This window comes from Haliotis cracherodii, unplaced genomic scaffold (genome assembly GCF_022045235.1).
Source record: "Haliotis cracherodii isolate W230 unplaced genomic scaffold, xgHalCrac1.p SCAF_34, whole genome shotgun sequence".
Classification (NCBI taxonomy): Eukaryota; Metazoa; Mollusca; class Gastropoda; order Lepetellida; family Haliotidae; genus Haliotis; species Haliotis cracherodii.
The window spans coordinates 1,261,336-1,288,618 of record NW_027266291.1 but is presented as its reverse complement, the minus strand read 5'-3'; the positions used below and the strand labels follow the sequence as shown (position 1 = coordinate 1,288,618).

Here is a 27,283-nt window from a genome sequence, read left to right as displayed (position 1 = left end):
ACCTGAACAACGGTCTAGATCATGACCCCCTCCTACATATGCTGTACCTGAACAACGGTCTAGATCACGACCCCCTCCTACATATGCTGTACCTGAACAACGGTCTAGATCACGACCCCCTCTTACATATGCTGTACCTGAACAACGGTCTAGATCATGACCCCCTCCTACATATGCTGTACCTGAACAACGGTCGAGATCACGACCCCCTCTTACATATGCTGTACCTGAACAACGGTCTAGATCATGACCCCTCCTACATATGCTGTACCTGAACAACGGTCTAGATCATGACCCCCTCCTACATATGCTGTACCTGAACAACGGTCTAGATCATGACCCCCTCCTACATATGCTGTACCTGAACAACGGTCTAGATCACGACCCCCTCCTACATATGCTGTACCTGAACAACGGTCTAGATCATGACCCCTCCTACATATGCTGTACCTGAACAACGGTCTAGATCATGACCCCCTCCTACATATGCTGTACCTGAACAACGGTCTAGATCACGACCCCCTCCTACATATGCTGTACCTGAACAACGGTCTAGATCACGACCCCCTCCTACATATGCTGTACCTGAACAACGGTCTAGATCACGACCCCCTCCTACATATGCTGTACCTGAACAACGGTCTAGATCACGACCCCCTCCTACATATGCTGTACCTGAACAACGGTCTAGATCATGACACCTCCTACATATGCTGTACCTGAACAACGATCTAGATCATGACCCCTCCTACATATGCTGTACCTGAACAACGGTCTAGATCATGACCCCTCCTACATATGCTGTACCTGAACAACGGTCTAGATCATGACCCCCTCCTACATATGCTGTACCTGAACAACAGTCTAGATCACTACCCCCTCCTACATATGCTGTACCTGAACAACGGTCTAGATGATGACCCCCTCCTACATATGCTGTACCTGAACAACGGTCTAGATCACGACCCCCTCTTACATATGCTGTACCTGAACAACGGTCTAGATCATGACCCCCTCCTACATATGCTGTACCTGAACAACGGTCGAGATCAAGACCCCCTCCTACATATGCTGTACCTGAACAACGGTCTAGATGATGACCCCTCCTACATATGCTGTACCTGGACAACGGTCTAGATCATTACCCCCTCCTACATATGCTGTACCTGAACAACGGTCTAGATCATGACCCCTCCTACAATATGCTGTACCTGAACAACGACATGGACCGTTCCTGTCATGACCGGCCCTGAGCTGGGTTGGTCAGTGACGTGTACAGTCAGGTAGTAGCTGTAGTTGCTGCCCACTAGAGACTCATAGTCCACCAGTTTTGGTGATCCAAACATTTCGAAGCCCGTGAAGTAGAATATGTTGTCGGTGTCCCCGGAGACGATTGTTGCGACAATGTTGCTGAAACTGCCATCGTCTTTGTCATTGCAGTTGATTGCTTCCATCAGTTTAATGTTTTCTGAAGAAGATATACAAAATGTGACATGACATATTTTGTGGCGCAAAATACAAATGCATAAAATATTGATAATATTTAATTCATGTGTTTGATTATGTATATTTTAACCATTAAATACATGCGTGGGAGCCCTGGGTAAAGTAGGTCCAAACACTAACAAGAAGCCACTAGTAATACATTGGACGGGTCGTGAGGCTAGGTGTCTTGGTTTATGGTATCAGAATATTGCTGGCTGCGGCGTTTAACAACTTGCATTCACGTAATCATTCACAGATAAAACAGGAGATTAAAACGTATAAATCAAACATTTCTTATTTCACTTATGGATAGTTTTGAATATTTTACAGATTGGGCGATTTGGTGAGTAGGCCACACCCACTCTTTTGCACCATTTACTTGAGTGTTAGAAGGCTGAGACGAGCTTATCTCAAAGCGCTCTTACCATCCAAAGTGCCCTCTGCCATGGTGATGAAATATATATTCTGGTCACATATTGGAACATTGTCGTTGATATCCGTGACGGTGAGTGTGAGGTCGGTCGAGGCGTCGTGGGAGGCAGAGTCAGATACCGTGACAGTCACTGACAAAGTGTCCTTCACCTCTCTGTCTAGTCTCTGTGCCACCTTCAGCACACCATCAGCATCGACTGTGAAAAATGCACTGTCGGCACCTGTATACATCGACGGAGTTATTGAGTGACTGACTGACAGCATATTGCACCATTAATTTGAAACTGAATAATGAATTGAAAATATTTCCAAGTAACGTAGAATCTATCACATTTAACTATTTGCTTAAAACATCAGCAATGACACATATATATGTCATCATACATCAGACCTATCATCAGGTTGTACCAATACCTGTTATATCGTACGTGAACGTCTGGAATGTATCCATATCGGAGACAGCAAACATCGCATAAACCTTCGTCCCTATTGGCAGCTCCTCCTGCACGGCGGTGTCACCAGCTGAGATGACAGGGTTCTCGTCGTCCACGTCAGTGATGAACAACGTCAAACCGTTGTTGATAACGTTGAAGCCGTCACTAGCTCTGGTGATCGAGAATAGTTCACTATTTCATTTTCAAACAATTAGAATTATTAGAACTCAAGCATTGATGACTGTTTACATTACGTGTAACTGTTTCAGATTTGTCTCAGCGGTCATGTAGATAATGTAATATTGCAATAAAAGGAATTAATGAAAATGTAAACTATTTGAATGATTTAAATGTATTTCAGATATAATCATCAAGGCTAATTATGGACATTCACAATGCAATCGCATTCCAAATTACATACACGATATCAACGTTAATGCTTGTAGTAGATCAAAGCTACCAAGATGACTATCTTTCCTGGGCCCACTTGCACAAAGCGATCTTAGCGCTAAGATGATCGAAATTCCCATACATTAACATAGGCTTAGCGCTAAGATCTCTTTGTGCAAGTAGGCCCTGGATGTCTTCGTAAATGTCCAGATGTTTTCCATTGTTTAAATATAAAAGAGACCCGCATTTTCTTGATAGTCTTCGTTGGTATATGTTCAAAGAGACAGTATTTCCTGTCAGCGATTTTGTAAGGATAACTGTTATTATTGCATTGAAGTGTCACTGAAAGCATGCGCACGGCGCTACTATAAAATATTAAAATGTCGAGAGCCATGTACCGATGACATGATTCCTTATGTTTGTGTGGAGATCATTAACAGAGTATGTTATAAACATCATGTCACATTGGAGAGAATGTATAATGCGAGCCTATTGCGAGAATAAAACATGTTATTTTTCTTATGTGGGATATTTACGAGACGAAAACACAAGAGGGCAATAATTTCATTTAGTGCTGCATTTGATGAGTTACTAAACTTGTTTTGCTTAAAAAAACCCGTCTAATGTCCACGTTAATTTGTCACTTTTATTTCAGCCCCTGACCCTGTTACAGCAGCTCCCTCTCCGGTTCAGCCTGTTTCGGCAAGCGCCTCTCATCCCAACACTTGGTAACCATCATGGTAATTATTAGAAATACCGACTTTCCTTCTATTTCTTCCGGGCCTATAATTATTCGACTTCCCAAACGGTTACTGGGGCGAGCAATGCCAGTATTCCCTCAGACGTCACGGCCTCGCCGATTGGCCGCTTCTACAAGGCCGACGCCGTCGGTAAACATGTAAAGCAAGTCATATTTGGAGAGGGGAATATATGTGGATCTGGTTGTGTTTGCTCCTAAATGGAACTAAGCTAAGGATGATGAAGATACCCGGGGACTGATGACTGTCAACACAGATCTGGTAGTGCTTGGAAACCTGGACAACTTTTCGACACATATAGGTATAGCAGTGATGTTGACACAGGGGTTAGCAGCAGAGCTGCATGCCAGGAACCTATGATCGTGGGTTCGAATCCCGCTTCGCCCCGATATTTTTCTAGTCTTATCAGCACCATACCCGTGCTTCGTGCTCAAGGTCTGACATGCTTCTAAGAAGGTACTGGCATGGAACCATATGTTGCGGTGAGGATGGCCAGGAAGGAGGTCAACAGACGGTTAGGCAACCGTATCAGGGAGCTTGAGGGGATGCACGTACAACATCACAAGATTTGCGTTGAGGAAGCATCCCCTTTCAAATAATGACCTACAATGAATTTCAAGGGTGGGGAGGGGGCATTCTTGTCTTTATAACATTTCTGCCCTAAACACGTTTACCTGTTAAACACAACCCGTAACCTGTTTGAATCTAAGGGTTTTTTTTACAGTGTAGGTGCGGGCTACTAATATACATATTTACTTAATCACCAACTTATCATCAAATTTCTTCAAATGGAATCTATTCTATCCCTCTGCTTCTCAGTGGATGGGAATCTTTTGGTCTTTAGACGTGACTTAATTCATGATTGCTTTTCAGCAGAAACTTAGGATTCTGCTGCTGGCAACATAGTTGCCCACTGATGCCGCTGCTGCTGCTGTCGCCAACTCATATTCTAATAATAACTTGTACAGCCCCACAGTTTCGCCTCATCTATGACCTGGAACCCAACATACTCTTTTCTTATTAATCTTGCCTTGCCAACTTGCCAGCGTTTGTCATATGGTGCCTACTGATACGAAACAATATAATATTATGTTTTTGTATAGAAATACCCAAACATCGCGAGATACATATCTACCTTTCCGGGAATGTTGGGTAAACGTTTATTGAACAAGTCGGAATAGCATCGACACATGGAGCTTATTAAAGAAGCACCTCCTGCAAGATGATGTCATTTGTATATTTATCGGAATATCATGCCAAGTTTATTGGATTGGTTTTCGTATCGATATCTTATCCATATGAAAAACGAATTGACAATATCTGTTTCGCAATGATGACACACGAAAGCGCCGTCAATGAAATCCCGAAATAAATAAACCGTCAGCAAGAATGTTCCATTTGCTACTAGCCTATGACAAAAGCAGACAATGACAAAGACGGCGACCTACATATGGTGTTATGTCGTAAGGGAGATATTAAAGTCCTGACTGCGAATGACTTTTACCGTCTTCCGTCAAAAGCTATGGAGACTTTTTAGTATACATAATGGTACTTACGCTAGAGTTACGTAGTAGACCTTTTGAGATTCATAGTCGAAAGTTGCGTTGGTAGAATAAGTATCGTTGAACCATCCGAAAATATCGGAGTGATTGCCTGACGTGCCGAAGGTGATGGCGTCCCCTTCCTCGTCTTCTCCGGCTGTTGTTAGTATGGCCGTTCCAATGGCTGTGTCCTCTGAGAGGGTAATGATATTTCCCCCACCCATGGAAGGTGACAACATGACAGGAGGCTCGTCTACACAGTAACATCAATAGTAAATAGTAGTCAGCAAATTAGTGTGTAGGAGCAAATCCAGTTACAGAATGCACAGACATGTTAGATTGAAAAGCACCAGTTCATGATTTCTGTAATCTGTGATGAAACATTTCGCTCTAATGCATCAGTGAAATCATTTGGCAACCCCAGTTTTATCTCTGAATAAGAGCTGAAATACAAAAACTGACCCCTGGTTAGCGGTGGCGACAAAGTCTTGCTTTACGCCGAATGTCGTCTTTAACGCTGAATCATCAGCTTAACACATTATCCTAACTCCAAAGCCTATGCCTCTCTATACACACCAGGCTTTAACACCGAACCCTAGTTGATACCTATGCCTATGGTGCCGAACATTCGCTTTAGGGTTGAACCATAGCTTTAACACTGAACTATATCAATAAGGCTGCATTAACGCTGACCCATTAACTGCATTCTTTATGTTAATGGTTAAACCATAACTTTCAACGCTAAACCATGATAGCTTTAACACTGAACCATATCAAAAAGGCTGCATTAACGCTGACCATAACGTTGAACTATACATTCAACCCTTAAAACTAGCTTTACCAATGAACCCAACCTGAATATCAACTATAACACTAAACCTTAGTGTTGACGCTTGAACAATAATGTTATAACCTAGCTTTTATTGTGAAGCGATCAATTATGCTGGGTACAGTCATGGCTGGAGGTGAGAATCAAAGGTGCAGCCACAGACCATAGACAAAAACCTTGATATATGAAGTATAATTGTTATTCAACTTGACATTTTGATAACCAAAAGGACATTATAGACAGTAAGTAAACTAAACGTAAGAACCACTGTAGTCAGCTACACGAAGATACAGGCAATAGTAGAATTTATAATAGAAATACGGTATGTCTGGGCATCATGTTGTCTATTAGATGAGGGGCAGTGGGGGAACCAAGTGGTTAAGGACCCGGGTTCGATTCCCGACATTGGTACGGTGTGTGAAGCCTGTTATATATTGCTGGAATATTGTTAAACACGGCGTAAACACCATACTCACTCCCTCACTAACAGATGATCGTTAGGCCCCGAAATGCTACAACGCCGTATCACAAGGGCTTACCAATCATCTAATAGTGAGTGTGTTAGTGTTTCAATAAAACAATTTGTAGTGAAAATATACACATGAATGTCTTGTAACAGAAGGCAAACGAGATAACTTATTGACAATATTTACCTATATAATAGTAAAATTCTACGTTTTTGTCATCAGAAGTTGCTGCAGTCTCCAGAGCCCTAAGCATGAACGCGCCATCATTCCCATTGACGTTGTAGTCCATTTCCATCATCAGATTTTCTCCGACCGTTGACTCCTTACCCACCTCGAACCTCCCCCAGTTGTCCCAGCGGAACCAGAATGTCTATCAGAGAAACATTTACTGTGTGTTTATGATGGGATAAGGGCCCAGATGAACAATGAAAGAAGTCTCATCCTTACTTACTGGGACAAAATAGGACATGCGAAAACAAAGTTAACATACCCCACACGTATAGAAGTAAACAAGAAATAACGTACAGAGACAAGATGTACGATAGAAACATAACAAAATATAGAGCAAATCACATGACAACTAGGGGGAACGATATAACTTACAATAAGAAACATAATGTGATACATAGAGGACCATGTCAGGATATACAGAGAGACGTTGCAAAGCAGGGTCCTCTGATATACAATACCGTGTAGGCCGAGACAAACAGATAAAAACTCATTTACAAAGCCCTTTATCATCCCTCCATGTCAAAATGACGAGATGATCTTGATACCATGTATTCCCGCCTACCAGTGGATACATATCTGAGAGGAAGAATAAATCTCTTATATCCCGACACGAAGGATACTGGCTGCTCGTGGATTTCTTAGCCGGGAAATTTAACCCTCATACCCAGCTTCGAAGAAAGAAATCCACGCGCTTTTTCCGAGGGTCAATGAAAGCCACGTGACAAAATATACGTTAACATCAGCTTAATCAAAAAGCTGTTTCTATCAATTTTGAATTTGTTTTCATTCTTTCACAATAGCAGATTAAAACATGTCGGTAAGATATATTCCATGTTGCAGTATCACTCGGGGTACATGGGGAAGGTCAACCATGAATCCAAAGGGAAAAGTGATTGAGGATCTTAAACCTGACAATGGCATCTGTATCTTTCATGATGACTCCGACACTTACTCTGGTACATATTCCCAATTAGATCTGTCTTGGGCGGATTCCCGAATTCACATGGTTAGTCCACGATAGTATCTTTGTGGAAGAGATCATTTCCCTATCGTTCTTAAACCGATTAATTCCACTGATGATCCACCTTCACCCCGATGGAATTTTGCAAAGGCTGATTGGCGTTTATGTCAATCATTATCCATCGACAAACTAAGAATGACGCTTAGCCAATTCAGTTCTTTACTGATCAACTAAATGAAATGGCTGATGAAACAATTTGCAAGTCATCTGTCGGCCCAAATGTTTGTAAGCCATGCATGGAAAACAATTATAAGCAAGCTAGGAAGTGTCAGAAGAAGCCTGATCAATAGTTCCTTGGACACCCTGTTTTTTCGATCTCAGATTTTAAATAAATGCAGTTAAAATACAAAATATATAAATATTCAAACAACTCAATTAGTACTAATTGGGCCTTGGCACAAATACAGCGTATCAAAGGTTTTTATGTCTTTTCACACGTAAAATTGTGTAAAAATATGAACAAAACAGACTATTGTGAAACTGAGCATAACCAGGTGTTAGTCGATCAAGGTGAATGTCCATGACCTATGACACCTTGACGACAGGTGAAAACAGGTGCTTGAAACCCACGTGCATGTGATTTGTCAGTGGTTAGTGATTTGTGAGTGGCATTGTGGGATAGTGAATCATCATCAAAATATCAGAACGTAAAAGTAACATATTCCCTTCTCAAACAACAACTTACATGTCATTATCATTATGTACATAAACATAGCTATTATTTTTATTTTTGTTTTGATAACTTTTTCCCAGGCTAATTTGCATAATGCCTATAGCCTGTTTCTGCCATGTCAATTTGGACTTAGTTTTATTTTTGAATGTTGAAAGTGCCTATAAATTATCTCCTGTAAAGTACATTTTGTATTGAGAACTGAGATAAAACTAGCAAATCCAGACTAGTACTTTTCCAGTTGTTTTGTTATTTCGTATTTACATCTACGTCATGCTTTGTGTCGATTATTAAATCCAGCAAAACAGGTTTTTTTCATTTCCATGAGTACTTTAAAACTAAAACAATGTCAACATTTCAAGTGCCAAGGCAGGACGTATCTTCAAACAAAACGAACGTCAATCTCTTTTCTCATAAATACATTATGTAGTGTACCCGTAAAGACCCGGCATTAGAATTGATCTTCAGTAACCCACGCTTGTCGTAAGATGCGACTAACGGGATCGGGAGGTCAGGTTCGCTGACTCGGTTGATGAATGTCATCGAATCCCATTTTCGTAGATCGATTCTCATGATGTCAATCACTTGACTGTCTGGTCCAGACTCGATTATTTAGAGACCACCGTCATGTAGCTGAACTATTGCTGAGTGCGGGGTTAAGCAACAAACAAAGAAACATGTTTCTTATTTTCTTAGCGACCCAGGTGAGCTTAGTTAGAGTGAACAAGTGAGCAGGCAGTCAGCTGTGACAGTACGAGGTTTGATTGGTAAGTTATGAGCCTCTCATAGAAAAACTTGAACCAAAGACATGAACATCCCCTTCCACGTTGATATACGTTTGTCAATGATAATGGAGGAACTTTAACCCAGTTATGTAGATGTTCTCATATGCTCCGTTGATTGTCTGGACGTTTAAAGATAGTCTACCAGGATGTCTCCCTCACCAGAACACGGGAGGCCATAGACTTTCTAGCTTATTTAACAATCTTTGCCTCCCTTTCTTTATATTTTGGACTATCACGAGACATGTTGTGCCTGGGACGTTTTTGAACATATCTCATGCCAACGAACTGAACCTTTCTTCATTGCCACAGTGTCCGTGATACTAGAATGTATTCCTTTTATGTGAGATTCAGAACTGCTCCATTAACCCTGTACGTGCGGCGCATCACCTGCACCGGTTTATCCTCCCACTTCAAGATGACACGCTAGAAACCTGTTGTGCTTTTCATACCTTATTGGTTATTTTGGATGGGACTTCTATATGTGTTATCAATGTATTTTGGTATATGTGTAGTGTAGGCCTTGTATGTGTAGGGATTTGTAGGTAGTGTGCACAATCTGACTTTGTAATACAGTGAGTACCAATTGTACATTGATGAGCCAGACTTGCGTGGAGTTGGTTGTTATAGTTTAGGTGTTGGTTTTCGCCATGTAGCGTTTATGGCCATTATGGTGTATTTATGTAGATAAAGTAGACTTGCTGTCTGTTTTTGTGGGCTGTAGCATGATCCCAGGCCATGATATATATGTGATGCCACCTTGAACCGATAGATCTGTAAGAGTGCCTGTATCGATAGCGTGTTGATTGAGTTGTACTCTATGTTTACATATTCACACATATTGTATAAGTGTATTTGTGTTATAAATGGTTGCTGTTCAGTATTTAGAAGCGCAGTGCCATCATCAACATGCAAATGTGTTTGAGTCAGTGTACATGGTAAGTGACCGTGATACTTAGATCTATAATTATTGTAATAAATGTCTTTCATATTGTCCTCCCGTGTTATGTAATGGTGTCGTTGGTGCTATTTTGAGACAGATGCGGAATTATTGTCATGAAGCGGTGAAGTCAGGATCTACCTTAAAGTTATCACAGTCCAGATGGGCGTCGGTTTCGTATGCAGCCACACTACATCCACCATCTGTACAGTGAGTGCTGGCCATCATGAGGGAGTACGTGTTGCCAGCATCGCCCAAACGCACATACACGAATTCGCCAGCCCCTACAAACTGGTAGAACATCATATCCGCACCCTCGCATCCCCGGATGGCGACGATTAAGTTCCGGCGGTATATCAGGTCAATGTCGTTATTCATGGCGTTGTACCATTGCTGGTTATCTGTGGTGACGCCAGACCATCGCCCTATAACAGTCAATCAAAACAACATTTTTGTAAGTATATTCACTATTAGTATTCGCGTATTCCTATTTAATACGTATACATATTTAATTAGAGATTGCTATCTCCTATCCCGATCAACCAATGCCAAACACAGGTATGTATCAAAGGTGCACTGACCCCTTTCCCTGTATGTAATATTTGGGAAGTAAATAGTGTTTAAAATCAACTGTTTTAATCTGATTTCGTGAACGTAGCTTAATCTTTCTTGTACACTTCCAACAGTGCTTCTGTTCAACTTTGTTTGTGATATTGAACATTTTATCTTGATGATTGACGTTGTGATAACGATTACATCACTGTACAATTTGCACGTTACGTTACCGCTCTTAGACCCATCATTAACCTGTTAGGACCCTTATTGGATTTTTTGCGCATTTTGGTCACTTTCTAATTGTCGATTTTTCGAAGAATGTTTTTTGCGAAATTTGCCCTCGAAAATGACGGCGAGAGAACGATGTCCTCAAGCTCCTCGCTTTCCTCTTAATGACATCATCAATCGAGAAACAGGGTCTACCGTAGTCATGGTCTACTGTTCTGTGTATGTGGATTGTTAACTTCCTCGCTCATTTTCCGTGATTTCGAGGATTGTTTACAGTGCGTATTAACATATCGTAACAGCTGCACGCTGCTACCCACATTTTATATTAAATAACCTTATATTAACGGTGAAAACTGGATTCACATATCTTCCACTCCATTATACGTTGAAGAGTTTTACCAATAATGACGAAGGGTATGCTGCCATTGAAGCATTTCATAATTAACCTAATACAATAAGGATCTGATACGAAAAGTTAGTTCCCCACCGGTGGCAACTTTAACAAACACATGCATGTGAAAGTCAATTGTTCACTTAAAAAATACGGGAACATATGGTTAAAATAAGGAAATTGCATTGGATTCTTAAAAGTGACACGTCAAATTTAGAGATGTCTTTCATAAAACCTTTGGACAACTTTTAATTTACATTTAAGATTTGCGACATTTTGGCCATCTGTCGCATTGTCACCCTTTGAATACTCTATTTTCATTTTACCAAAGGTCGACAATGCGACAACGCGACTTTTGTCAAGGTCAAAATATGTCGCGTTGTCGTATTGTCGCCGTAACAAAAATGTGTATAAAAGGGCGTTGAAATGCGCAACAACACGACATTTTGATAATTGTGATGCGGGGTTGGACGGGCGGGCATAGTTCGTGAGATGGAAGAAGTATTTATGAATATACAATTAACCGTAAAATTTACAAATATTTTAAGCTTATTTTACCTCACTCTATGTATTTATCCCTCGGTTAGGACGGTGGGTCGCAGATACCCCAGTCTGTCTATTTCTTGTAACCGTGAGATACACACGAGGAAGCCGGCGCTTAACATGCTTCATTTCTAAGATTGTCACACATTCGCGACCGAAGACAATTCGTGATTTTATGGGTGGATCACTGCGAGTGAGGGTGTAACATGTGTTTGTCTGTTTTCGCATAGGACATCGTCTTTTTCTGTCTATTTGTTCTATAGGCTAACCTATTCAACCATGACTTTTTTACCAATCCGAAAGGGGACTCCAGGCGATTAGCTTCACCCAACGCTCATATTGGCGAAGACCTCAATTGTTTGGCATCTCATTTTACGCTGTGCCAAAGCTATCTATCCTACTGCGAGGTGGAACTCGTAAAGACACGACGAGGAACGATCAGCAATATCCATAAGAAGATCTTCAAACCAATATTGAAACATCACGTGCTCATGGCAGAGGTGAACAGGTAAAGGTTTTCGGACACGCTGAACCGGCCGCGCCTTTCGGTGACTCCGTAGTGGAAGACTAATGTTTCTTACACACCTGTGGCTGAGAAACCCATTTGAAATAACTGGTATCAAACATATGTGTGAGATGGAATTCCAGGCCCATGACAGGCTAATCAATGATGATGAACTGAGGTCAGATTATGACGGACTACTTTCCTGATTGATAAGTTGCTCATGCTTCAGTCGAATGGTCACCTGCATCTGTGTTAAACGTTATGGTGTTTTAGAATGTAAACCCCATGGATGCCACATCGACATATATGTCCCTCCTCTTCAACCCTCACTTTGGAGTCGTATAAAATTCAAAGTCATTTAAGGCAAAACAAAAGTACTAAAAGCGACCTCTGAAAATTAGGTACATCGTATGTCTCGCCATTTTTGACACGTTACTAAATCACTATTCACCATTATTTACTTTTTGTTTAGAAATCTAAATTATTATTTCTGATATTACTTGAAGAATTGAATTTCAAAAAAAGCATATTAAATTTAGTGATCACGGGTATCATATCATCCAATCACTAATGATAATACTGAAACTTCGCCGATAAGCCTTAAATCGTTTAGAATGTTTTGGAAACTACGGAAACCATATTGGATAGTGTTTACAAAATCACGTTTCACATATGCGGGTTATGAGACACCTAGATCACTATATTTCAAACTCAGCTGCGATACATCATCCCTGAATTCCTCATACATTTTAGAATCAAATGACAAAAGGTCTTTGACACCAATGAAAATTATCTAGATGAAATCAAGCGAAATAAATTAGGTGTGAAAACGAACACTGTGCTCGGAAAATTGTACTAGTTTGAAATGTAAACAAAGCAAAATTCAGCTTAAATCCTACACTGTGTAGCATTTTCTCCTATTTTGAGAGATCCATTCCTTCCAATTGGATACAATACAATGATCAGGTAAATTCAACAGAAATCGTAAACGTTTCCGTCCTTTGTGACGCCATGGCTGACGCAAAATCACGCAAAATCAACGACGATAGGCCTAGTTACCTGCATTTCTCTTGGTTGCATATAGCAAATAACTTATAACAGTACGCAGATTGTCTTATTGTTTCTGATTACTTACGTGAAATGCTTATGACGATCCATCAAGCAACGTAAGTCCTCCCCTGAAAAATTCCGCGTCATGTTCTCAGTGAACACGCCATTTTGTAAACGTCCGTCACCGGTAGTGATATCAAACGGAAGTAAACATTGTTGTTCATATTTGGTTATTTCTTTGAGGTGAAAATCATTATCTCGGCGTGTTCTTTGATCTTATCTAGTTTGCATTATCATCATCGCCTTGAAAATCCTAAGATATGGCGGAAACCATTTTGTGTAGGGTCTCGTTGTTTTTGAGTACATCGGATGACGTCATTAATGCGCCACTGAGATCATAAGAATAGACAAACTGCATCAATTCGATGCTAACGGCACGAGTCGTTGTAACTTTTCCACCTATCCGGATGAACGAACATTTGCCCGAGATCAGTGTCGAAAAGAGCTCCGATGAAGTGCAGTTTAAGAGAGGGCGTGGTCTCTGACTTTTCTGTGTTGACTGGCTTACCGATATGATGATCCTTGGAAAAATGATCCCATGAATGTCGACGTCGTTCCTAGTGGTCGATCATTGTAATGTCGATCCGTGGACCCGTGAGTCTTTTCCTGTCGATCCCGGTAGAATAGGTCTTCTATATCTCCAGCTTGTCAAAAGAGGTGACTATGTTTGTAAGAGGAGACCAACGTCCAGCATGCTAACATGGTTGGAGCATTGTATCGTATACCAAGACGTAGATTGATGCTCATGATGTCAATCACTGGATTGTCCAGTACAATTTGATTTTGTGCAGATCCGCGATCATAAAGTAGGCAAAGTGTATGCGTTGTGTCGACCCAATCTGTAGCTGTCTTCGATGTAATCGTGGTTGTAGCGTCCCTGAGTGGTACCCCCGACTAATCGGTGCGTTGCTGTAAGGAATATTCAATCTGTTAGGACGAGAACGCGGTCTGATCTCTATGATCCAATGAAGTCCATAAGGGGTTAGTCACTGGAGGAGCTGTACCAGTAGAAGGGTCCGTCACAGGAATTTGAGAGGGATGCATCACGAGCGGGAACTTGTTTGGCGATTGCTGGCCTGAATTCGCTTCTGTAGGGGACGTGCATGAAAAGAATGTCGACTCTGGGTACTATTCAGGGTAGGGTCGATATCTGTTCTTCATATCGATCCGGAGCAGGGTACGGGTAGTATAGCAAAGGCTGATATCGATTATGCCGGCCGCGCTGAGAATACGAGTCTGATCGTCCACGATGTCGTTGCTGTTCTTTAGAAATTGAACGACTACGTCTATCATCGAAGGATCGATCCAAAGATAAGCGATCTGAAGTGTCAGAGGTATAATCTAGCTGACCGAAAGTTGTCTGCATGGAGGGTCGGTGCAACATTATAGTCGGTTCTCGAGACGATCTAAGTTGGGGCGAATGATCTGAATGTCATGAATGTTGGCCCTTGGAATGTCGACTCCTGGATGCTGTGTCTGGATATCGACCCTTAGTAGCAGTACGATCAGTAGAATGTCGACTAGGAGAAGCACGATCTCGAGAGTGACTATGCGAAATCGACCTCTCCTGAGATAGACGACTCTCCGACTCTAAATGTCGACCTGTAGAATACGGTTATAGATGACTGCGCCCAGTGAACGAACTCTAAGCTAAGTATGTGAGTTAAAGGGTCGTCGGTAACCTGAATTATGAACCTAAACTCCGATTAAGTAGATATGATTCAAATATAGACATCGCAAAAACATTATTGTGAAATTCGTCAGTGAGTATTGTTTAACGCCGCTGTGAACACTATTTCAGTTATGGCGTCAGCTTCATGTGGAAGGAAGTCGGAATCAGGTCGAACCGGGAAGTAGAACCCACGCGCATAGGGTTCTGGCACGCCAAAGGGACGCAACTCTACACAACGCATTTGTCGATTCGATTTATGATAATAATAAAGTCCATTTGTATGGCTCTTTTTTCAATGCTGAATCATACTCAATGCGCATTTTTACCCAGGTCATTCTCATCTCCAAGCTGCCTGTGATGTGCTAGAAGGTTAACAGACACATTGCCATATCATCTTACCAGGTACTCTTCCACCGCTGGCTGGACAGTTGCGTATTTCAAACAAACTCACTTGCCCAAAGAGACACCACAAGCATAACGTGTGCTTCAGTGTGGGGCAGGACCGGGGCCCTTGAAACACTCTTCTAGGAGACGCACAACGAACTGCGCCGTCTAAAACGACGGGACCAACCGTGTGTGCAAAGTGTTTGTTTCTTGCCGTGAAAATTGCTTTATGGTTTGGTTTATGAAAACCGACACAGACAATAACGATATATGAGCTATTTTCTAAAACAACGATGAAAGATTTGTTTTCATTTTGAGAAAAGCAAACCACATTGCCATTGCTACTTTGGTTTTAGAACCATTGACGCTAACAAAAGACCACTGGAGTTATAACCTTTTCGGCGCACGCGTAGATTATTCATTCACTTACTACACATGCGCACAATTAATCGAAAAGGAATTGGTGGGGGAGGGGGGGGGTGGTCAGCCCCTCCATTTGTACAATTTTGAATCCCCACACCTAGGGATGCTTCCAGTGATATTTCATTAATTGCCAATTAGTTCTGAAAAAGAAGAAGTCGTTTGAATAAATTGTTGACGTACATGTACGTACGACGGACAGACGACGGACGGAGTACGGACGCCACGGTATGGCATAAGCTCACCTTGGTCCTTCGGACCCAGTGAGCTAATAATCTATACCCGAATGAATGAACGTAAACATCAACTCTGTGGCCATACCACTTTGTTCAGAGTCAGAGCACTAAAGTATCACCCAGGAAATATGACCATCAATTTAATAACAAAAGTAAGAAACCATTTGTACAAATGCATATTTTTTCGCGATATACATGAAGCAGAGCCCCAACGTACCTGCGTGGGTCGATGCCATGAACAGAAGAAGCCAGACAGCACTTCCCCGAATCATGATGTGTCGTGCTTTATGGCACTAGCAGCTCCTACAAATACACAAAATAGATATGCCGATTAATGTCTTCACCAATTCTGTCACCCGCTGACTTGGTTGATGCATGTCATCGTTTTCATTGCCTAGATCGATGCTCATGATGTCAATCACTGGATTGCCTGGTCCACACTCGATTATGTACAGACCGCCGTCATATAGCTGGAATATTGTTGTGTGCGGTTTTGTTGAGTTTTGTGACTAACAATGGCTTCAAACGAGTTTGTGAAGCCAACGTATATGTATGGAACAAATATGACAGTTAGAATGTCAGGTCTGTTATCCTAAGCTGCCACGAGAGACTGGTCTTTTGACAGTGGACTGACCTTGTTCGAGCGGTACCAACCCGTGAAGATTCCGGGAAAGAATAGGTCTTCAGCAACCCATGCTTGCCGTAAAAGGCGACTATGCTTGTCGTAAACGGCGACTAACGGGATAGGGTGGTCAGGCTCGCTGACTTGGTTGATGCATGTCATCGATCCCAATTGCGTGGATCGATCCTCATAATGTCAATATATCACTGGATTGTCTGGTCAAGACTCGATTATTTACAGACCGCCGTCAAATAGCTGGAATATTGCTGAGTGCGGCGTTAAACAACAAACAAACAACAACAACAACGACGACGACAAAAGCAAGCCCTTTGTTTTACTACTCGTTCAAATAGTGGTAGTGAATGTTAATAATGTAAACATTTAAAGGTCAAGAGAAATCGTTGTACCTGTCAAATGGCAAAATCCAATAGTGACGCCAAACATGCCAGGGGTGGAAATACTGTGAACTATAGTCTGCTTAATGTAACACTTTATAACGTACACATAGTGCGTGTCTTTCGTCGTTTGATCTGTCAGATAGTTTCACATCGGGTATTCTCGACCTGATCGCGATTGTATAAACTGTAGTCTCCTGGCACAAGCACAGAACAAACGGTTTCTCGTCGTTGCGTTATGAACATGTGGTCATGAATTGATAACAACTTTAGACATGCAAATGATAACATTAGCCTTCACCGGCATGGTGTGGAATTTCGCGATCAGCATAAAGAACTTGAGATACGTCCCATTGGCACAGAACATCTATTTACAAGAAGATCAGTTCGTGAATCAATGCTGAGAACAAACGTCACGTTGTAGGTATTCATTACTGAAACAATCTGATATACATTTTGTGCTACTTTGATGTGTCATGCTATTTCCAAGGCTCAATAGTGTAACTAAATACAACGGGTACTATATACAGCGACCGTGTTATCGTGTCTGTGTGTGGAGGGCAGGAGTGGGGGTTGGTAGGGGGCGGGGTGGTGAAGCTGATTGTGTGCGCTGCGTGGTTTGTTCCTACGTGGTATACTGCATGCATTAAGCTGATGGCCGGCTGGCAGGTTAACAGAAAGGTGCAATACCAGTCGTGCGACCAGGGAGATTGTCTTGCAGGTGTTTTTGCTGGTGCAGACAGTGTCAATGTAGAACGTTTGACAAGGCTTTTAAATTTCTGGCCTACTCGCCTTGCGTACACTGAAACAATATGTTTAGATCCTTAACACAAACCTAAGAGCGTTCCTTGTTCCATAATTTTGACGCGTTTATGGTCTAAACATGTTTAGGATTATGTTCAACAGCTGGACGTGGGAAAGAACCGTGTCCTCCACATAAATCCTAAACTTATTTAGATTATCAATTATTATCATGTTGTGTTTTTGTGGTGTTAAAGCTGTGAGCCGAAAGCCAATTTCACGAGTTTCAACACACCAAATGAGTTCAGGATTTAAACACATTTCTAACCATGTTTTGTACGTGTTATAACATTCTAAATACAGTTTGTACAGTGTATATGCAGTTATGGCTTGCTTGATAAAGGTATACGCATCTGTACTGAAACCTCGCATTGGACGAAAAAAGGATTTGAAATCCTTATATCAACTTTTCATTCAAACTATACTTTTGATACATATAATTACAAAAGTGTTAATAATCCTAAATCAAGAGAACGAATCCTAAAGATGAAAGAGGATCTTGTCCTCATTGACCCTTGGCGAGAAAGAAACCCATTTGTAAAAAGATACACTTCGCGACAAGCAAACACTCCCAAACAAGCACGTCTTGATTATTTCCTTGTTTCACACAACATGATCCCATCTATTGTTAGAGCAGATTTTGATATTACAAGATTTTGAATATGTAAATCCCGTAAAAGGTGCTATACGTATCATACATACAGAAAGAACGTGAAACAAAGGAAAGGATATACACAATATCACCAATAAATTAACCATCAAGTTAGATGAAGCAGACCGAGAAGAAACCAAAAAAGAAATTTTAATGGAAATTGATATTAACACGTCATTAGTGACGCCATGGGCGAGAAAGTTTGGCCCACGAGCGAGAATATTTTCCTTTCCTCAACAGTCTTAGTTTCGGAAATACATAAAGGTGTGTCTACAAGCATGACACATGATTCAACTCATTTTAGCTTAATTCAACTATTTTACGGCGTTATTAAAATATCTTGCCCACGTCTTCGTCAGTCCCTTTAAAGCATCAACTAATTGTGTGCAAAGTATAATGTATCATGTGAAATATACTTTACATTATATCATTACATATTACTATTTAAAAAGAGCCTTTGGTGGGGTGTTTCCTTTATAGAAATTTTACTAATTTCATCTGTTTTACATATTGTAACGATCTTTAATGAACCCGGCCTTACCTCTCAAAACGTGTTGACAGTTTATCATACGAATTCATGCGCGTGTACTCCAATTCATTGGCGTTATTTGCCAACACATTAAAGTTTAGTTAGTTTCCTTTTAAATTTCCATTTTGTAGCCTTGTGATTAAAGCGTTTGCTCGTCACGCCGAAGACCCGGGTTTGATTCCCGACATGGGTACAATGTGTGAAGCCCATTCCTGGTGTCCCCCGCCGTGATACTGCTGGAATATTGCTAAAAGCGGCGTAAAACCATACTCACTCTCTCACTCACTCATCCTGTTTGGGAATTATGTTTCAATGCGATTGAGGAAAACTTGAGTGAATATTGTGACACTAAAGCAACTTTTAAATGTATTGCCATGTTTCGAGATTTTGTTAGAATGTGAGATATTCAGTCAGACGTTATGCAATGAAAGACGAATCGGAGTTTTTTCCATTAAAATACGCACACGTGTACCTGTATATTGCATACCTAGTGTCACTTAATTTCCCAGTGTGATGTATCAACGAGACATAAAATGGGAAACGAAAAAGGAAATTAAGTAATCTTTATTGTGTTGGAACCTAACGACAATGAATTGGAGTACACGCGCATGAATTCGTATGATAAACTGTCAACATGTTTTGAGAGGTAAGGCCGGGTTCATTAAAGATCGTTACAATCTGTAAAAAAGGTGAAATTTGTAAAACTTCTATATAGGAAACATCCAACCAAAGGCCCTTTTAAATAGTAATGTAATGATATAATGTAAAGTATATTTCACATGATACAATAATATAATTTAAAGTATATTTCACATGATACAATATCCTTTGTACACAATTAGTTAATGCTTTAAAGGGACTGACGAAGACATGGGCGAAATATTTTAATAACGCCACAAATTAGTTGAATTAAGTTAAAATGAGTTGAATCACGTGTCATGCTTATAACACCTTTATGTATTTCCGAAACGAAAACTGTTGAGCAAAGGAAAATACTCTCGCCCATGGGCAAAATATTTCAATATCTCTATAAAATCGTTGAATTAAGTTAAAATGAGTTAAGTTTTGTGTCATGATACTTGAAAGAAATACATTTATGTATTTGCGAAACAAAAACATGAGTTTTAATTAAAAGAATAAGACATAGTGTAAATATTGTGTTTTTGATAAAAAATTCTTTTCATTTTGTCTTCCTTGGTATGTTCCCATGAAAACAGCATGTTTAATTTTGTAAATACCTTTGACCGAGACTGGACAAAGACCGTAGAGTTTCTGGACTATTGGGTTTCCAGAATTAAAATGGGACGTGTTTATTCTAAATGATGAGTTGGAGGAAGTTTATAAAATAAAAACTCAAGGTTTACCAGTACGTTCGAAAGCCAGGTGGACTGATATGGGAGAGAAATACTTTCTAGGATTAAAGTCCAGAAAGTACCTTAACAAATCGATAAGCTGTATAGAAGATTCATGGGAAAGGGTTATTGATAAACAGGATGAGTGAGTGAGAGAGTGAGTATGGTTTTACGCCGCTTTTAGCAATATTCCAGCAGTATCACGGCGGGGGACACCAGAAATGGGCTTCACACATTGTACCCATGTCGGGAATCGAACCCGGGTCTTCGGCGTGACGAGCGAACGCTTTAACCACTAGGCTACCCGACCGCCCCAATAAACAAGATGACTTACTAGAAGAAAGATAGTATAAATCCTTGTATATTTAGCATGAAACTAGTGCAATAAACTTAGATATGTTGTTAGGTGAATACGACATTCCAACACTTCATTCTGGAATAATAATCAGGACAGGATAAAAAAGATACAAAATGAAACTGTCAACAATGGAAGCTAGATAGGAGTCAAGAACCATTCAAACTGTAGGTGTGCAATTCCACACAGGCCTTCAAAATGTTATTGATACCAACTATAAAACTAAGTTTAAAGAGTTTGAAAGATTAATGACAATATGGTAACATCTCTGGAAAGAAATACAGCATTAAAATCTTTGTGTTATAGATCAGTTTCATAAATGATCCTTGAAGTTCATTTGGGGGAATAAGCGAGATAAAATACAATGAAGTTTAATTGTATGTGAAATTAAAGATGGAGCCATAAAACTCCCCCACAAAAAAATAAATAAATAATGCAGTCTCAAAAGGTTTCGATCATACGCAGGACATTTCGCAGTTCTTCAAAATGGTCGCATATGTTCATTATAGTTATCCCAAGTATCAATAATGTCAATGCCTTCGAAATAAATACTTGTAATTTAAAACAAAGTTACTAGCGCAGACAAGTTGTAAATACCACGAGGATGTACTCTGTACGTGGTAGAACTTTTATTAAAACACATCTTGGCATCTTGCTTGACAACGATTTTCTATAGGAAAAAAGATTATGTTTAAACCAAGAAAAAAACAACAAAAAAACAACCCAAAACAAACAAACATTTCTTTCATAATACAACATCTAGATCTAAAATCAGTAGTTAGTTCGTTATTGTCATTCGAGATTCGTATTTCTCACTCCTGAATGAGGAATAACGAACTGTTCATTATTTGTCTTTCAAATAACACTGCTGAATGAATCACATTGGTTTTCGTTTCGATCACATTGGGCGCACAATCCTTAGCATTAAACCTTTGCATTATTCATTATTTTGTTATTCGTGTTTCGTAATCCTGAAAGACTTATACGAACTATTTTCTCAGGAATTTCTCAGCTGTCATTGATGAATGAGGATCCGAACGCATTTGTGTTTTATATGGATACATCTTTGCATCTTAGCAATGGTTTGCTTCTTCAGAAATCTACTCAATATTTCGTTTTTCGTCTGTCACACTCCTAAATGACGAACTCATTTCCCAAAGAGCTGTGCTGACTGCCGAATAGGGAACTGTTTCGTTACTCGTCTTTCCAACAGCACTGCAGAATGACGATAAGCGAACTGTTTTGTTGTTCGTCTTTCTGACAGCACTGCCAAATGATGAACATCGAATTGTTTTGTTAGTCGTCTTTCAAATAGCACTGAAAGAATGATGTATAGCGAACTGTTTCGTTACTCGTTTTTTCAAATGAAATTGCTGAATGAACATTGCTACTTTGTTTTCGTCTCTCAACATATGTGGAGACAAAAACGCTCTTGTCGGAGCAAAGGCAGACAGCATCGGGGACTCACCTTTAGCATACATCTACTGTTAAACGCTTGAAAGGCGAATAAACATAATAAAATAACGGTGCAAAAGTTTCTAAATTTTGATCTTAAGGAAAACAAACTGACATTGCCGGAGAACATTTAGATTTAATTGGGTAGGATATCGTCAAATTGAAAAAAGAGATTAGTAACGGGTGATGAAACATGGGTCTACCACTATGATCCCGAGCCAAAAAGGTCAATCTATGGAATGGCACAATTCCTCTTCTCCGGCACCAAAGAATGTCAAGGCTTCAAGATCATTGAAGAGAGTTATTGCCATTGTATTCTGGGATGCAAAGGGTGTGATCTATGATGTTTGCCTAGAAAGTCGAAAGACGATCACCGGTGCCTTCCATGCTGATTTGATTCATCGCCTTGGAGATTCTATCAAAGAAAGGCGGCTGGGAATGCTGACTGTTGATGTTCTATTTTTTCACGACAACGCCCTTCTCACTCCTCTCGACTTGCAAAGGCTGCTGTGCGGCAGTGTGGGTTAGAAAGAGCTTCCTCGCCCTCCTACTCGCCAGACCTGGTATTAAGTGATTTCCACCTTTGTCCCAAACTGAAAGAACACCTTCGTGGAAAGCCCTATGACGACAACGATGACGTCAATGCTGCCTTGAATGTGTTTTTCAGGAAGGCTTCAGAAAACGTCTTCCTGACTGGAAATGAAAAACTTCACTATCGATATGCCAAATCTATTGTAAAGCAGAGAGATTATGTTTAAAAATAAAATTAAAAGAACTTTTACAGTTGTTGGTTTTGTTTGTTAGGATTAGAACTTTTGACCATCCCTCGTAAATTTATGATTCTCTTTTGTTTCCTGGGTACGCCATCCTGTGCTCACGCTGGAGTTTTTTTCTGTGAGCCTTTGGAACGTTCGTTCGAAATAATTAGCAAAACCGATGTAACCAGCAATTTGATATGCTTCTGTTTGGTTGTTTAAAAGTGTAACCCCCTTTACCCGCATTATAGGTACAGGGAATGGTTTTGGAAAATTGAAGAGGGTAGAGGGTGTGGCTTAACACAGAGATTAATACTTAAACGTCCAAGTAACTCTCATTCAGTATGAAATCTTAATGACAAAGACATGTATTTACTCATTATTTCTCTTGTGTAACTAGGGTATAATCAGTGTATATTGATTCGTGAAATGAATAACAAGCACGTCTATTTTTAAAGTAACACTTTCTAATGAAAGTTTATTTATTTCATCGAATCAATTTAAATAAAAATCAATATTTAAATCACATAAAAATATATGACGCATTTAGCAAATGAAATAAATAAGTTTTTGTGTGATATGTTTACCAAAACGATCATTTAAATTTGTTTCAAGTATATGTTTTTTCTTGTTATAAATAAACTAGTGTCCAAAAGAAACGATACCACCTGTTTGCAACGACATATAAGAAAAACTAAACAATGCAGAAGTTTAGGATTGGTGTTATGCTTTTGAGAAATCCTTTCACAACATCTGTACAAAAATTTCATTTCAATAAAATCTGTACAACCAATATGACAAGCCTTTAAAGATGGGTGGGGTCGAAAAATGAACATTTCGTTAGAGCACTGATCACAGAAACAACGGGAAATGTCACACCACTCGTCTCAAAGTCAAGTCAGTAGCGGGTATGTCCATCGTGAGCATCAATACATGCCAGAACACGCCTACGGACTGATGACGTCAAACGTCTGATGACGTTGGGAGTGATGCGTTGCCATTCCTCGAGGAGACATCGTTCCAAGTCCTGGACGTTGACTGGAGGCACACGGCGACGTCGGATTTGCCGATCGAGGTGGTCCCATAAATGCTCGATGGGATTCATGTCCGGTGAACATGCGGGCCATGGCAAAACCTGTACGTTGGCAAGGAAGTTCTGTGTCAATCTTGCTGTGTGTGGCCTTGCATTGTCATGTTGGAAAAGGAGTCCACGAGGCTGTTGCTGAATAAAGGGCACCACAACAGGCCGTAGGATGTCATCAAGATAACGCTGTGCATTTAGGTTTCCACGAATAACGACAAGCATCGTTTTGACGTCACCACATATGCCACCCCAAACCATTAACCCTCCACCTCCAACCGGCCGGACTTGTTGGATACAGTTAGGCGCCAAACGTTCACCAAATCGTCGGTATACAAGCTGCCGTCCATCGTTTCTGAAGATGAGGAATCTGCTCTCATCAGAGAACATAACACGTGTTGGCAACAGTCCCGCCGTTGCCAACGTCGAACTCGCCTGGCCCAGATCAGTCTGTTGTTCCGGTGTCGAGGCGTCAGGAGCGGTCCGCGGTAGGGATGACGTGGCCGGATACCATACTGCCGTAGTCTCCTGTAGACGGTCTGTCGACTGATCCTGTGTCCCAGTGCTGTAGCCGCCGTGGACGTCGCTGTCACGGTGCGGTTCCTCAGGTGTAATACCCGGCTGTAACGATCTTCACGGGGCGTGGTTACTCGTGGTCTTCCACTCCTGGGCCTGTCTGACGTCTGACCTGTCTGACGTAACCGCTGCATCAACCTGATGATAGTGATGCGTGCGCAGCCCAACCTTCTGGCGACGTCGACGTGTGACGCTCCTTGTTGGACCATTCCAACGGCTCTCTCTCTCTCGATGGCTGTCAAACGTGGCATATCTTGTGTTCTTTTTGTTGCTGTGATATCAACGTGTCTGATCAGCCGTTTTATACAGTTTTTATGCACGTGCAGAACATGCTAGAGAGGGAAATGTCACTTTCACGAAATTTACGTTTTTTCCCGGAAGTGATCACGTGTTCCCGGTATTTTTTATCGACTATGCTGTGTTTGGGGTGTGCAATACGAATTGGCATGTTTTTATACTAGAAAATTCACTTAGTAAGAAACAATTTTGAAAATAATTTGGTATCGTTTCTTTTGGACACTAGTTTATATATCAGGAATTAATAGCACATCACCTTTGTATGTTTGTATGCATATTGTATGTCAATATTAATGATAAGGCAAATGGACAGTTTACTCTATATTGACTATTACTCTGAACTAATGTGAAAATCTGTGTCACTGGTTATTGTAGGCTGGTTTTTTTCCGACGTAAAAGTTGGAACCAATGTTTCTACCAATAAGACAAAAGCCATGAAATGGAGTGCTTGGCGAGTTGGTTGGCTAATGGGACACACAACTGACGAGCGATGTGACGTGAAATGGCGTCGCCATGGGACATGGCGGGGAAACAGCAACAGCGGTGGTGTTATTTGCCTGCAGTATGTTGCTCAATGCCCTACGCTGAGCAACAGAAGGTGTGAGTATGTATTGCTTCAGGATTGTTCGTTCCTATGACCAATGACAGACATAATTCATAGATCATCAACACCCGCCTCGGACAACTTTATCGCGGGTGGTTTCTGTGGTACGGACACAGTGGTTTGTGACTGCTTGGGGAAATCCTGCGGCATGGGAATTTGTTGACAAAATGTTTTTAAGACTCTTTACACCTAGGGACTGCTGAAAATATCACAAATTTCGGATTCGAAACGGGACGCGGAAAGAAAGCATTTATTTAGTCGATTTTACTTAACAGGGTAGAGTTTTATACCTTTTACGGGGCAAGTGTCACCATTACATTTTGACAACGGCATGATCTGTAATATCGGACACATTGTAAGAAACTATTTCACTGATCGATAATACTGATGTTGAAGAACCATCTTGCGTGACAGGAATGATACAACAATGCAACCTCTATATATCAGATCAGGGGGAGGGGGGATTTGGACGTCATCATGACGTCCATCGCTTAAGACGTTGATGAAAAAAACGACAAAGTACTGTTGACTCCTTTGATCTTTTAGCGGATGTATGCGTTTTTCATTTAACTACATGCTACAATTGGACGATATAGTGTGGGATATTTGACAATTTTCAATATGACACACATCAGTCAGGTCTGGGAAATTTGTTCAACATGAAAAATAGGAATCTTGCGGTTTGGGAACGCAGTGTGTGTTGTGAACACTATTAAATTAATCAGTTAAACTCATTTTAAACTAGGGAGGAAGGGGCTTTAAGTCGGGGTTAGGTATGGGTGGAGTGTTTGGAGAGAAACGCTGGTATTATTAGTACTCAATCCTCCGTTTCCGTGAGTATAGTATAAGTACAAAATGAACTACATGCAATAATACATCTCCGCATTATTATTGGCTTATGTGAATAGAAGATAACTGTAGCAACATATAAGTATTGCAAACATGTGGCTTGTGTATAGACATTTACTGTAAACAAATGTTGAAAATTGGAAATAAAATATCATTACAAAATAATTATGTGAAGCTTAGAAGTGGTCATATGATTATTGTACATCTCGTCGATGGTAATCCGCGGACAGGTTCGTATGCTAGCTATCAAACGAATATATAAAATGTAAAACAACACATATAACGCCTTGCTTTCAATCCGTAGTTTTCTGGCTTATGCCATGCCGTTTCATCATCTGCCTTTCCCTAAACCTTTCACTTAAAACGCTTTTTGTTGATCTTTTTCCTGCTTTAAAAAGTGTGGGTATGGGTTTGAAAAGTTCTATATTGCCGCCGTGGCACCCATAAAAGACGAGTCATATGCAACCATTGACGTGGAAGTTGTAAAGGGAAAACATCTGTGAAGCATATGTATTACTGTTTATATGTAATTATACCCTTGATCTGACCTCTCCACGTAGATTGTGAAAACAATAAATAACCACACAAGATCAATGAATAATGTACACATTATATTGAAACACACATGGTTATAAATAAAATGATATAGTACGTATACAATACAGTGGCTTAAATGGGTGGCACCAGCAATAAATAACAATAACAGATCCTATTACACAAGTCGAATTACAAACCCTAGGGGTAGCTCTTCTTAGTTGAGGTACAGACATGAGGGTTAGATGACGCGCAAAGGACATCGGCGAGTTAACTGTAAGGTTCTCTGTAAGATGCACACCATACATGGCGTTTGTTGTTCTTATACGTTGTATACAATACCAAGACACTAATATGATTACAAAAAACGGCAACAGATGGGGTTACGTGTAAAATATATGC

At 40.5% G+C, this 27,283-nt stretch overlaps 1 protein-coding gene across 1 annotated transcript in view; it reads right to left on the bottom strand.

The window, feature by feature from the left end:
* LOC139477658 (cadherin-23-like) overlaps window positions 1–16,296 on the bottom strand; it is a 60,630-nt gene extending 44,334 nt beyond the window's left edge. The window contains exons 1-7 of the mRNA XM_071260035.1: window positions 16,242–16,296; window positions 10,122–10,405; window positions 6,523–6,706; window positions 5,056–5,293; window positions 2,332–2,522; window positions 1,911–2,138; window positions 1,212–1,468 (exon numbers count right to left, since the gene is read on the bottom strand). Coding sequence (XP_071116136.1) covers window positions 1,212–1,468; window positions 1,911–2,138; window positions 2,332–2,522; window positions 5,056–5,293; window positions 6,523–6,706; window positions 10,122–10,405; window positions 16,242–16,296 — 1,437 coding nt within the window. The remainder of the gene's footprint in view (window positions 1–1,211; window positions 1,469–1,910; window positions 2,139–2,331; window positions 2,523–5,055; window positions 5,294–6,522; window positions 6,707–10,121; window positions 10,406–16,241) is intronic.
* Window positions 16,297–27,283: the final 10,987 nt, after the last annotated feature.